At 44.0% G+C, this 12,781-nt stretch overlaps 1 protein-coding gene across 3 annotated transcripts in view; it reads right to left on the bottom strand.

Moving 5' to 3' along the window:
* The window catches only part of AFG2B (AFG2 AAA ATPase homolog B), a 201,594-nt gene that overhangs the window by 125,873 nt on the left and 62,940 nt on the right, over positions 1–12,781 (bottom strand). For all 3 annotated transcript variants that reach the window (XM_069222523.1, XM_069222522.1, XM_069222524.1), the window contains exon 4: positions 3,668–3,853. In XM_069222523.1, the coding sequence (XP_069078624.1) occupies positions 3,668–3,853 (186 nt within the window). The remainder of the gene's footprint in view (positions 1–3,667; positions 3,854–12,781) is intronic.

Below are 12,781 nucleotides of genomic sequence, written 5' to 3'. Positions count from 1 at the left end.
GCCCAAGCAAAACAGTGAATTCCTCCTCCAGGGGGAGTTTAACAGCTTCCTTTTTAAATATAAAGTTTGCCTATTAATTTGAGGAATTTTTAGATTACTTGCAAGCCCTGCTTTGCAGGAAATAGAGCACAAAACTCAGGCCGGGCACTCTTCCTTTAACATACTTTAGGAATAGCTGGACTGATCCAAAGTCAAATCATGGTACATTCCCCGTATGGAATGACAGGAAAGAGTTGAGAATGTACTTTTTTTTTGCCCCACGTACAAACAGGAGCGATTAAAATGGATCAAACCACTTTTCTTAGTCCTGGAGATTAGACACTACTGGGAAGAACTGAGAATCTGCAAAACAGACACCAGCCATTTCGTGGTGTCTGCTGTGTCCAAATTCCTCCAAGCAGCTTGGTTTAGAAGACTAAAACAACTTGGCACTGGCTACCAAATTGCACTTTTTACTTCTCTCCATGCTCCGAACTTGCATGGGTCACTTCTTTTGATTGTTTACTACTTTCTGAGTGCTAGTCTGTACCTAAAATCCATGGATTTTTTTGCTATAAAACTCCCTTACTCTTTTCTTTATACATCTCGGATTTGCCCTCCCTTCTATCTCAAAGTCAGGGTTTTTCCCCTCAATTAGGCAGACGCCTGGTCTATTGTTTACTGTACGGGGATGATATTATTATTTTTGATCTAACCCCAATAAGGTTCTCCGAGTCGCACTTTTTAAAGATTAATGTTTCAAAGAGCAAGATTTTGCACTTCCATGGCAGCAAGAGAGCAACATTTTCTAATTTCCATTGGGAACTAGGTAACCAGAAACTGGAAATTGTAAAATTGTATGCGGGAATCTTAGTGACATAAACCAAATTACTTCTAAAAAAATCTAAAGCTGATGCTCAAGCAAGAGGTTTGTGGGCGTTCTATATGGCCACAGGAAGAAGACATTTCGCCCATCTCCTAGCGGTTTACCGAGCTAAGATCCCCGCTTCTCTTCTCTACGGTTTGAAATTCATAGATTCCTCCAAATGGAGGTTCCTGAATCTTCAGGAGGGTAAGATCCTCAGAAAGCTTTTATCTGCAAATACAGCTGTTTCGGTGGCTACCCTAAGGTTAGAATTGTGCTTAAGAAGTTTAATTTTTTTAAATCTTTTTTTACATTTGCTTTAAGATGCAAATGGTTCTTTTCAGTTGTTCGAAGGAAGATATTGGAGAGAGGTGATATGATCAGAGGTTCAGGGAAGCCACAATTGTGTGAGATCAATTGATCAAACCGCTCTTATTAATATTTTATTATATTATTATTAGATTTACATTTAGGGCAGTTGTTTAATGATTCATTCATATTTTGATATTTTATGCCTTCTTCATCTTTGTATCTCTTATCTTGTTTTATTATGTGGACCTCGTTTAGAGTTCCAAAACATAAATAAATAAATTGAATTGAATTGTTATAAAACCAAATATTAATGTTTTATTAAAAGTTCTATTTTTATGATTTTAATACTTCTGTCATGTTTTTTAAACTCATTGTGTATGTTGTCGATTAATTTAATTCAAACTGACAAATACATTTGAAAATGTACACGTTGCAATAGTCAATGATCACATTTTCATTTTATGATTGATAGAGGAGGCAAGTCCTTATCAATGCTTCTCACCAACTTTGGGTTTTTGCAAGTCATGACTGCTTTGGTGGGAGTCTCCTGGCCTTCTGCAACTACTGTCACAGCACCAGTGGCAGACGTTTTGGTAAGAGACTTTCCAATTTGATAACTACTGTGTTATCTGCAGTTAGAAATACAGTTAAGCCTTAACGTTTCTTAACTTCTACCATCTTCGCAAACAACTCTGATGCAACTGTTTCTCACTCTCTTCCTTCACACCCCATTTTCTCTTAATCATCCACATTGTTTAACTTTTATTGGCAATATTCATGACAGTAAAAGGGAGGGTTGGGATCACATCACACTCAAAGGCATTTGGGTCTTAACAATTCAAAAATCACCAGAAGGCATTTACAAACATTTCAGACAGAACATGTAGACTCTCTGAGACAGTTAGCTTATTATTGGCAAGTGACAGGCATGTTGCCATGGTCTACTCTGAGGTTTCAAAATTACCCTTGTTTTGAGAGGTGTTAGGCAGGGTGCACAATGAAATTACATATGATATGCTTTGTTTGTTTTACCTACTATTTTTTCTGTGACTCCTTTTTCTGTAGTTCAACTGGATTTTTATCTTCATGTTCCACCATGCAGTGCCACACTTTTACATTACATTTTGCAGTACCTCATAACCAATACATCTTTGGTGGCTTTAATGGGTCAAAAGACAACTTGCCCTAATCTTTTGGGTGCAAAATGGCTTTGATTGTAACCTACCAAATATACCTAATATAGTTCATGATGCTAGGGCTGGGCATTTAATTGGAAAAATAAATCCTTGTAAATTGGATGATTCAACGCAGGATCCGAAAATTGAGATAGGAATGTTAGCTCTATATAATTTCCTGAGAAATCCACTCCTGCTACTGCATATAATACTCATTAACCTAATATCTGTGAAATATCTGAAATAACAGGGAAACATATTATAAGGTTTTATTCTACAGCAGTTTATATGCTAGTGTAAAACTATGAAGTGTGTGTGTTTATGTAATGAAAACTTTTTGAGAATCAAATAAAGACCAAATAAGAAAAATAATTGGATTTGTGTGGATATATATCACCTTGGAATAGTAAGAACTGAATGCAAGTTCCCCAATTATTTTAGAGGTTTTTACACAGAATGACATAAGACAGTACTGACGTTTTGAAGAAGATAGCACCAGGCTATTCACAGTTACACACTTATTATTTTTAAATTAACTAATAGTTAGGACCATCTATAATATTTTAACCTCAAAGGTCAAACTAATGGTTCGACACCTAAAAACCCAGGCTCACGCTCAACCGATTTTAAATTCAATTTTACATGTTTTGCTATGATTACTTTGCTATGAAATCTATATCTGCCCTAAATAGATACTGAAATGATAAGGTAAGCAAGCTTTGAAATTATATCGCAAACTGCAGCAAGATCTCAAGAATGACCTTAATTTGTTCTGTTGCTCAGCCTGGAAAGTGCAATTCTACATGGGAGCTAACTCCCTCTTTGAGGTGAAGCAATTTTAGATTAAGCTTGAAATGCGTGGGTTGCTGATACATGAAAATGATGGAACTGCAGAGCCTCGACAGTTAATTCAAAGAAATGTGACTACTCCATACATAGACAAGCTTTTCATCTTTCCTGATTTGATTGATGCAGGAAGGTCAAGTGTAATTTGTATACCTTTTTAGACACAATCTTGCTTTTGTATAGACAATATTCTGTAAATATTTGTTAGACTTTTACATTTTGTATAAGATGAAAAGTGAGCTCTGAGGTATTGGCAGTAAGTACAGCGTAACAGATACCCTACACAAATAAGAATGTGCTTTTTAATGCAGTATTGTTCTTTGCTAAATAAACACAAATACATTGTTTAAAGTCACTAGATAATGTGGGTCTTAATGAAAATCAGCAAGTGTAGAATATACACCAAGGATCACCCCGTGTAGAATACAGCTAGGGCCACATCTATTTTAAAGTAGGACAAACTGCTTCAAGTAACTCCTAGTTTTCTTACCAGGCAGCTGAGCCGCAGTGCCTGCATGGCAGCCTCCCTGCAGAGGGCTGTGAGGTCAGCTCCAACATATCCCGTTGTAATTTCTGCCAGCTTTGCCAAGTCAACATCACTGCTGGTAGGCATGCATGCAGTCAGGACTTCCAGAATGGCTTTCCGCTGTGTCAGCGTTGGCGTTCCAATCACAACCTAAAACACACATAACAGGCTTTCACAAAATCCAACCTGCCACCCTTCTAATAATTTAATAACCAAGACAATCTAGTTCAAAAAACAATTTTAAACATAGTCCTATCAGACTTAGAAATAGTATGGAATGCAAGAAAACACAATTATTTAAACAAAACTGTTTAGACAAACATGAACAAAGTGACTCCTCAGAATTTGAGTGCATGCTGAAAGGATGTTTTGTGTTATGTTATGCAGATTTGTAGAGTGCATTATCACCTGGCACTGAGCAGGTGGGAGTCTAGCCGATCCAATGTCGTAGTTGTACTACTAGAAAAGCCAAGTCTTCAGATTCTTGCACAATTCAAGAAGGGAGGAGATAGCTTGTGTGTAGTTGCAGATCATTCCATGCTTTAGGAGCGATGTACTGAAGGATCTGGTTTTCCTGTGTGTGCGATGTGCGCAAGGAGTCCAGACAAGTGGAGGTGTCTGGAAGGTTTTTGAAAGCAGATGCAATTGTTGAGGTATGCTTGGCCAGTGTTATATTGTGCCTTGAAAGTGTGGGTGAGGAGTTTGCCTTATGCTTGTTTATGTATGGGGAGGTAGTGAAGCTCCTTCGGTGTGGTGGCATGGGACTTCGGCATGGAAGATTGAAAGTGATTATGGCTGCTGAGTTATGAATGGTCTGCAGCCTTCATGTGAGTTTTGTGTTGACCTGGCTTAGAGGGTGTACCGGAAGCTCAGCTTGCTTGTGACAAGGTCATGTATGATGATTTGCCGGGTGATGATTGGGATTCATTTGAAAATTTTCTCAGCATCTTCAGGGTATGGAAGCATGAGGCTTGGTTGGTCATCTTGAGTGTGCTGTTGATGCCAATTCTGAGGTTGCTGGCATGGGTAGTGGGATGGGTGTCAGCCCCAACTCTGTTGGCCACCAGTTGGAGTCCCACAGTGAAGTGCTCTTCCCAAAGATGACCATTTTAGTTTTGTCTGTGGTCAGCATTGGACAGCTGGTCTTCACCCAGTGGGTGATTTCAAACATGTAGCCACTGAACATGATACGGTTACAGGACACCATGTCAAACACCATGGAGAGGGCTAGGAGGATGAGGACCGCTGTGCCTCCTCCACCCAGAGATATGCGTATGTCATCAACGAGGGCAGTTTTCATGCCGTGGATAGATCTGAAACCAGACTGAGTGGTGTTTACGAGTTGATGGTCATTGAGGTATTTGGTGAGGTGTCTGTTTGATGACTTTTTCTAAGACCCAGGCCTGGAATTGTTGCAGGGAGATCGTTTTGTAGGTGACGATTGTTAAAGGGTCTGAGGAGGGTTTTTTCATCAATGGGAGGATAGCTGCGTATGTTTAAGCATATGAGAAGGTCACGGAAGAGGTCGTGGAGTTCCGAATGGGTGTGAGCAAGGCAGTGATGGACTGCAGTTTGAGTAGACATAGTGGGGGAAGGGGTCTGATGGGAACCCTGAGTAAACAGATTTCATGGTGGCGACAGTTTCTTCTGGTTCTTTGGATAAGATCAGGAGGCGTCTGGTGAACTCTGTCCAATTCAGTTGCGGGCTGAAGCTGCTCTGATATGGTGTTAAATTTATTGCTGAAGAGTTGAGAGAGAGATAGTTGCAGAGGTCCTAAGAGGGAGTGACTGAGTTGGGGGCAGCCACTATGAGGTGAATAAAAATACCCCTCACTGTGAACTAAACCTCTCATGGCATTACGCAGAAACAAGCCCAACTCACCAGAGGAGAGCTCCCTTGTCTCTTCCATCCAAGCATCTATCGATACATCCTTGATCCGCTGATATCCACTACTTCACCTTTATATTATCATCTATTCATTCTTTCATCCAGCCAATCTTTCCCTATTCTATCCAAGCAGCCACCAGTTCACTCTGTCATTCATCCCATCCACTCTACCTTCCATCTATCCACTCTGCCATCCATCCATTCCTCCATCCACTCTGTATTGACCCATCCATCTAGCCATCCAGTCTTCAATCCTTCCATTCACTCTGCCATCCATCCTTCCATCTACTCTGCCATCCTTTATCTATCCAAACTGCCATTCATCCTTCCAGCAATCCATCATACGACCACTGCACCACCCTTCCATCCACTCTACCAAACATTTACCTATATTGTCACCCCTCAACCATCCAGCCTTTTACTCTGCCATCCATCCACCTATCCAGCCATCATCCATCTACTCTGTAATTCTCACCTGTCCATCCACCGCTCCATTAATTCACTCCCCCATCCATTTACTCTGCCATCCTTTTACCTGCCCATCCACCTATCCAATCAATTGTCCTTTCACCCATTCATGCATCTATCCACTCAATTATCCACACACTCATTCATCCACCCACTCATCCATTCACCCTTCCTTCCATTCAATTTTCCTTCCATCTTTCTCTTTTCCATTTACCTATCTTTATTTCTTTTTGCTCCTTCTTGTTCTTCTTTTGACACTGTATTCCATTATAGTCTTAATTATGCACTTTTGTCTGCAGAGTTGCAGACTTAAGTCTCATTTAAAGGACCCCACCTCCGTTGTAGGTGCTAAAGTAGAGGGTTCATGAAACCCCTGGCTGGCATGATTTGGTATCTGGATTGTTTGGTGGTAGCATCTCAGGACGGACTGGAATATGGAGACCGCATTCTCCTAGCACATTCTCCATTTTCATTGCACTTGTTTGCAGTGGCATTTCATAAGTCTGAGCTTCACCGTGTATGAAGCGGCCTGGGGTCTAGATCTTGTTTGTAATATTTGATGGGGGCTCAGAGAGTCGGCATAGGAGGTGATCCAATTGTTGAAATTCTTGATAGCTTTGGGAAGTCTGTTGCTGTGTTCAGGTCGATAGGTGTTGCGAGCAGTGTTCCAGTCCTTGTCAGCGATGCAGGCTAGTGTGATAAGGATGCATGTGAGCTGGACTGGGACATGGGATGCTGAATTTGGCAATGGTGTTGTCTGTCCAAGGGACTGGTGCTGGTTTGTCAACTTGAATGTTGTCGAAGGTGGTAAAAATAGTTTCTAGGACGTGTCCAGCGACGTGGGGAGGTCCCTTTAATCATTGGCTAAAGCCCAGGCTTCCAATGTCTTCAATTAGTGTTTCTGAGTTGGGGTTGGCGTAGCCCTCCAAGTGGAAGTTCAGGACTCAGGAGTAGGATGTAACTGTTAGCATCTAGGGCAAGTGGTGCGACGAGGTCTGTGGTGGTGTAGCTGGATGGCCAGGTGGTCTGTAGAGGAGTACCTCTTAGGTCGAAATTGGCTGTGACATGGGATTTCTGTAAGGAAAAGTAGATCCAAGGCATTGCAGTGCAGCAGGTGCCACATTTCTGGGGCATGTTTGGTGGATGAGAAGGTATTGAGGAGGCTGTTGGTGCGGGTACAGTGAGTATTGAGTGTGGGTAAATGCAGGCATGTAGGAAATGTAAGGGAATACTATGCAGAAAGTCCAGACAATCCTTAATGGTTTACAGGGAGTTAATCTCAAATGCTCTTTTCTATGGTAGAGTGGGCGAGCAATTTAGGCTTAGGGGTTAGTGCTAAGCCTTTGTTGAACACACGGAGTCAATAAATGAGACACACACTCAAGAAGAAACTAGAGACCAATTTTAGAAAAATACAAGACTTTCATATGTTTACACACCAGAAATTTCTCAAAGCAAGGTAGGTACTGTTGCAGAATAATTCTTTACAGTAGAGTAAGTAAGTACACCAATGTGCCATTATGCGGTAATGACTTTCTATGGGTAAAATACATTCACTACATAGAGATCTTTGCAGAAGGATCACTGGGATCCCTTTTTGGTCATAAGTGTAGGAGGCTGGCCCTCTATATAGTGTGTTAAGCTAGGCACACTGTGCAAGGGCTCCAGGCACCCACACATTGGTTTCCAGAGGTAAAAATCAGATCACTTAATCCTCAAATTTTTGAGGTAGCTGGTCGAGCAGTTAGACCAATCCAGGAGATGTGCTAAGCATTTGTTGTACTCACAATATCAATCATGCACCACACACACTCAATGAATAACTCGAGACCAGAATTTATCAAAATACTTCAGATTTTTATATAATTTTTAAGACCAAAATGGTTAAGACCAAAATGGTTAAGATACGTTAATGCTTTTTGAGTTATGATTTTTCAAAGTTTTAATACAGTTAGTTTTTCTGTGTGTAATTACGCACCATAGGAATCAATGGAAGGCCATCTGTAAAAATGCATATAAAAATCACACAGTTGAGTTACAAGTCTCTTCTTTTGCAGGATGGTCGATGAGGATGGTGGGCACATTGTGCCAGCTGGAGAGCCTTGGGTGGCTCCTAGTTCCGGCAGGAGTAGAGCTGGAAAGTCTCTTGGCACAGGCACAGGGCCACTTGGAGGGGCCACCTGGAAAAGGAGGTGGTTTGCAGAATTTAAGGTGGTGCTTAAGGGTCCCCTTAGGCCAGTGGTCTTCAAACGTTTTAACGCTGCACCCCCCCAGTTGAAAAATAAAAATCTTTGGCCCACCCTCAGAATTTTTCACAATTATTTTAGAAAGTTGGCAATGTTTAAATATGTCTAAACCTATTTAAACACTGCAGTTAAGTACTGTTACCTTTTTAAAACTGCAATAACATGCTTCTGCTTAAAACAAACGCATGTTATCTGTATAATATTTCTTTTGGCCAGAGTTTGGCACTCCCCCCCCCCGGGATCACTTGAGGCCCCCTTAGGGGGGCCCGCCCCCCAGTTTGAAGACCTCTGCCTTAGGCTGTTGAGGTAGCAAGGGGTTAGGGACCCGTGGCACACAGCTGGTTCCATAATGCAGGGCTCAGGGCAGCCGGACGCAGGGTGAGTTGGAGGTCTTGGAGGCTGTGCGCAATGGAACCCTTTGCATCTGGAGGTTAGTCTTCTTCAGAGGGCCTTACAGGACGACAAGGGCACTCTGGGGGGAGGTCAGGGGTGTTCCTAAAGTCTGTCAACTGGGCCTTCCTACTGGTCCAGTTGCAGCTCTGGGAGAGCTGTTTTTGCTGTAGTCCGACATGCACTGACCAGTACCTGGGGTATTGGCACAACTCGCCCACAGGAGGGCAAAGTGCCACCAAAGTTGGCACACTTGTAGGTCTCATCTGGGCTGTCGTTGGTGTGTCTTCAGGTCCGGTTGCAGAGATATCGGCCGGTCGATGTAGTGACCCTCACTGGTTTGCTGGTTCTTTGCAGCTTTCTTGTGGTTCTTGATTGGTGCCTCCACTCAGGAGGGAGATCTCAGGCTATTTGCGAAGCCTGGAGGTCCTCTGGGTCTTTTGAGGTCAGGCCAGTGGTCAGCTCCTCCGCAGCGGCGATGGTCGGGACTCTGGTGCAACAGGCAGGGGACTTGGAGCCTCTTCTGGTGCAGCAGGTCCTATGTTCTTGTGCTGGTACTCACAATATCAATCATGAACCACACACAATCAATGAATAACTTGAGATGCTGTCTTCTTTTCTTCGTGATGAATCTGCTTTCTTGGTCTAGGGGAGCCTACTAAATACTGAATTTGTGGGGCATTTTAGGGGGACCCTGATAGTGTCCAATGGGATACTTACCTCTGGATGGTTACACCCACTATAGTGACCACTTCCTGTGGGAAGGGTCACTATTCTAAAACTCATTGGCTATTTACCCTGCCATCCAACATGGAGGATCCACTTCGCCTGCAAGCCCCTAGGGGTGGTGCATGCCCAGTGAGACCCCTCCTCCTACCCGTTGTGTGGTTTCCTGCCTTTGCTCCTGCAAAAAGTGGGGGCTAGCAAAGGGGGAAGCCATCTGCTGCTAGCAGCAGGCCTAGGGACTCGTGTTTTAAGGGATGTAGCCCTTTGAAGCTCACCGCCAGGGGAATGCACATTCCTCGGGGGGAGGGTGTTAGCTCCTCCACCCAGGAAGGGCATTGTCTTACAAACCTGAGAGACACGGCTCTCCCCCAAGGTTTGTATATTGGCTGTCTGGAGGTTGCATGCTGGATGGAGCCAGTCAGCAACCATGCCAGTTAGGTTAGCTTTTGCACTGGGTACATTTAGGAATAAATCCAATACTGGTACCAGTTTGGATTTATCATCTTGAGTTGTTTGATACCAAACAACCCAGGGTGCAGAGTGCCATCATGTAGCTGGGGAATTCATGTTTGACCAATGTCCAGCACATGCGCGTAATATGGCTGCTCTGTTCACTCACTATGTCCCAGGTTTGGCAAGGACACAATGGGGGCATATTGCTCATGCAGCTATGCCCTCACATATAGTACGTTAGGGCTGGAAGGCCTGCTAGAGGGGTGACTTACCCATAACATATACAGTGTAGGGTGGACAGGGAACACAGGGAGTGTGCCATATCGATTTTGTCTTTTTAGGTTTGCCCCAGAACACTCTGCCTGCAATGGCAGTGTTAGGTGCATCTGGGTGCAGGGCCCTAGCGGGTGGCACAATCAGTGCTGCTGCCCTCAGGAGCCTACCTCTAATATCCTATGCCCTGGGTACAGGTGTACCCATTTACTAGGAACTTACAGTGATATTTAAGAGTGCATCAAATTGTGCCAAGCATCACAACAGATTTAGGGAAAGAGCTCTGACCCAGGGAACCTGGTTAAAAGGGGCCCTTGGCACTACAACTTATAGGACACATCAACATCAGGCACAGAGTGGGGGCTAACCATGCAAAAAGAGGGCTCCTATCATAATAGGGTGCTAGGGTGGCAAGGTCACAAGAAAAAAACAGCAGTTCAGTTTTACCTACCCTGGGTCATCTGGGTGCAGAGGTGCTGAATGGGTTGGGTGCCATGAGCACTGCACGGTTGGGGAAGGGTGGGCACCCAAGAAACAGTCTGCAGAGGGGGGCTTGGGAGCAAGTCCGGGAGCTCCCAATGGGGGCCAGGAACTGTGGAGGATCTGGGAGCACCGTTGGTTGTCGTGGACCTGGGCCAGGGAGCTCGGGAGCAGTGGATTTTGGTCAGCGGGTGCTTCTGTGTCAAAGGTTCCCACAGCTCTTGGTTGTCCCTGCAAGTGGGGGACAAAACAGAGCAGATGGGCCACTCTCAGTGCTGACCACTGAGATGTGGATGTCTCTCGTTGGCTGGTTGGTCTTTACGGCGCTGGAGTCTGGATTGGACTCAAACAATCTTTGGCTGCTGCAAGGGGTCTGGTACCCTGGGTATCAGTGCAGGATAGCTTCCGTGGGTCTTAGCATCTTCTCACTAGGTGGGAAGATGGCTCTCCTCCTGGGTGGCTGCTGCATCGGTGGACCGAGTAGTCAGCGCAACGGTTAGCAAGACGTTGCAGTTGGTGCCTGCAGGGCTTCTAGGGAGATGCCTGACGGCTTGACGAAGTGCTGGAGGCCCTCCAAGGATTTTACAGGATGATTTGAGATGTTGTGACTGTTTGGACAGGGGCAGGTAGGCAGTCAGTGTTTGGCACCAACAGTCTCCAGTTCTCATTTCTTTGGCTCTTCTTTGTCCTCTTCTTTCCTCAGTCAGTCAAATCTGTGCTTCTGGTGTCAGGGGAGCTCCTAAACACTCAATTTAGAGGCGTTTAGGGTAGTGTAGGATGTAGCCAGTGGGCAACTTACCCCTGGGGTGAGTACACCCTCGATATTACCAATTCCTGTGGGGAGTGGGCATAACCCTGTCCCAGAACCCCTAAGTCCACCAAAACCAAGATGGTGGAACCCTTCTTTCGTGGAGAACATCAGGCTGCCTACCTTAGGGGTGTGACAAGCCTGGTAGTGCAATACGCCTACTTGCACAGCTAATTTCCCACCTGTCTTGGTGCCAAATGGGCCTCAGGGCAGGTAGTGGCAACTCCCAGGTCTGGGGGAAGCCAGGGTCGCGTATTATAGGTGGTAGGGACTTTGAAGTCCCTGGCCTTGATATTCATATTCACTAGCAATCCCTCTGGAGGTGGTGATAACACCCTTCCTCCGGAGCAGGCATTGTTTCTGGCCCCTGAGATTGCAGTCTCTCACCACCAGGGGGTCAGAAACATGTCTGTGTTGGCACGCTGGTCAGTACCATTCAACCAGCACACTAGAAGACTAGTACATTTCATGGGGCACATCTAAGGAGCCATCTGGGTGCATGTCATAATAAATCCAATACTGGCATCAGTGTGGTTTCTTAAGACGAGGAGCCTGATACCAAACACCACAGGTTTCAATGAAGCCATTATTACTGGGTAACTCGTAGTGACAAGTGTCCAGTACATATCTGAAGATGGCTTCCTGCTCACTTGTAACATCTAGTAATCGAACTAGACATCACTGGGGCATATCTGCTCATGCAGTTATGTCCTCACATCATATATAATGAATCCTGAATTAGGGTTCTAAGGCCTGTTTTAGGTGTGGCTTACATATACTTAGATGCAGTAATTTGGGGGCATGGCACACAATTGTGCCAGGTCGTGTTTTTACTAACTTAATTTTTACCCTCTAATGTCAAATTCCTACACTTACAGAACGTTTTAAAGATTTTAATTGTACATTTTGCTTCTCTATTCATAGACACTTTATTAGTCCGTTAATATTATTGACTTTCTAAGCAGTTCCAGACCTCCTGTGGTCCCCGGACCACAAGTAAAAAACCACCGTGTAGATCTATCCTTCTCTCACTAATGCATCACATTGACATGGTTCTTCCCAAGGGAGATGGTGTCACAGATCAGAGGCCCTGTTAGGATGGTTATTTGGGTTAATTCTATTAATTTTGGATGTTACGTTTTGGAATACCTTTTAATGTGTTTATCCTTCCATTTTAAAAGAAGTCAAGAAGTCAAATTCTGGCTGTAGTCTGGCTTTTTTATAATGCCTGTATAAACATCAAATTACATGTGTTTCTGTTTAAGCATAAATAAATGAACTACATTTAAAGAAAATATTATAGCTTTTGGTTGCACACCTAGCGTTGCCTCTAGTTTGACTGGATT

The sequence above is a fragment of the Pleurodeles waltl genome, chromosome 3_1 (genome assembly GCF_031143425.1).
Source record: "Pleurodeles waltl isolate 20211129_DDA chromosome 3_1, aPleWal1.hap1.20221129, whole genome shotgun sequence".
Lineage (NCBI taxonomy): Eukaryota > Metazoa > Chordata > Amphibia > Caudata > Salamandridae > Pleurodeles > Pleurodeles waltl.
Note: the sequence above shows the minus strand (reverse complement) of the source record. Positions and strands in the feature narration are given on the sequence as shown.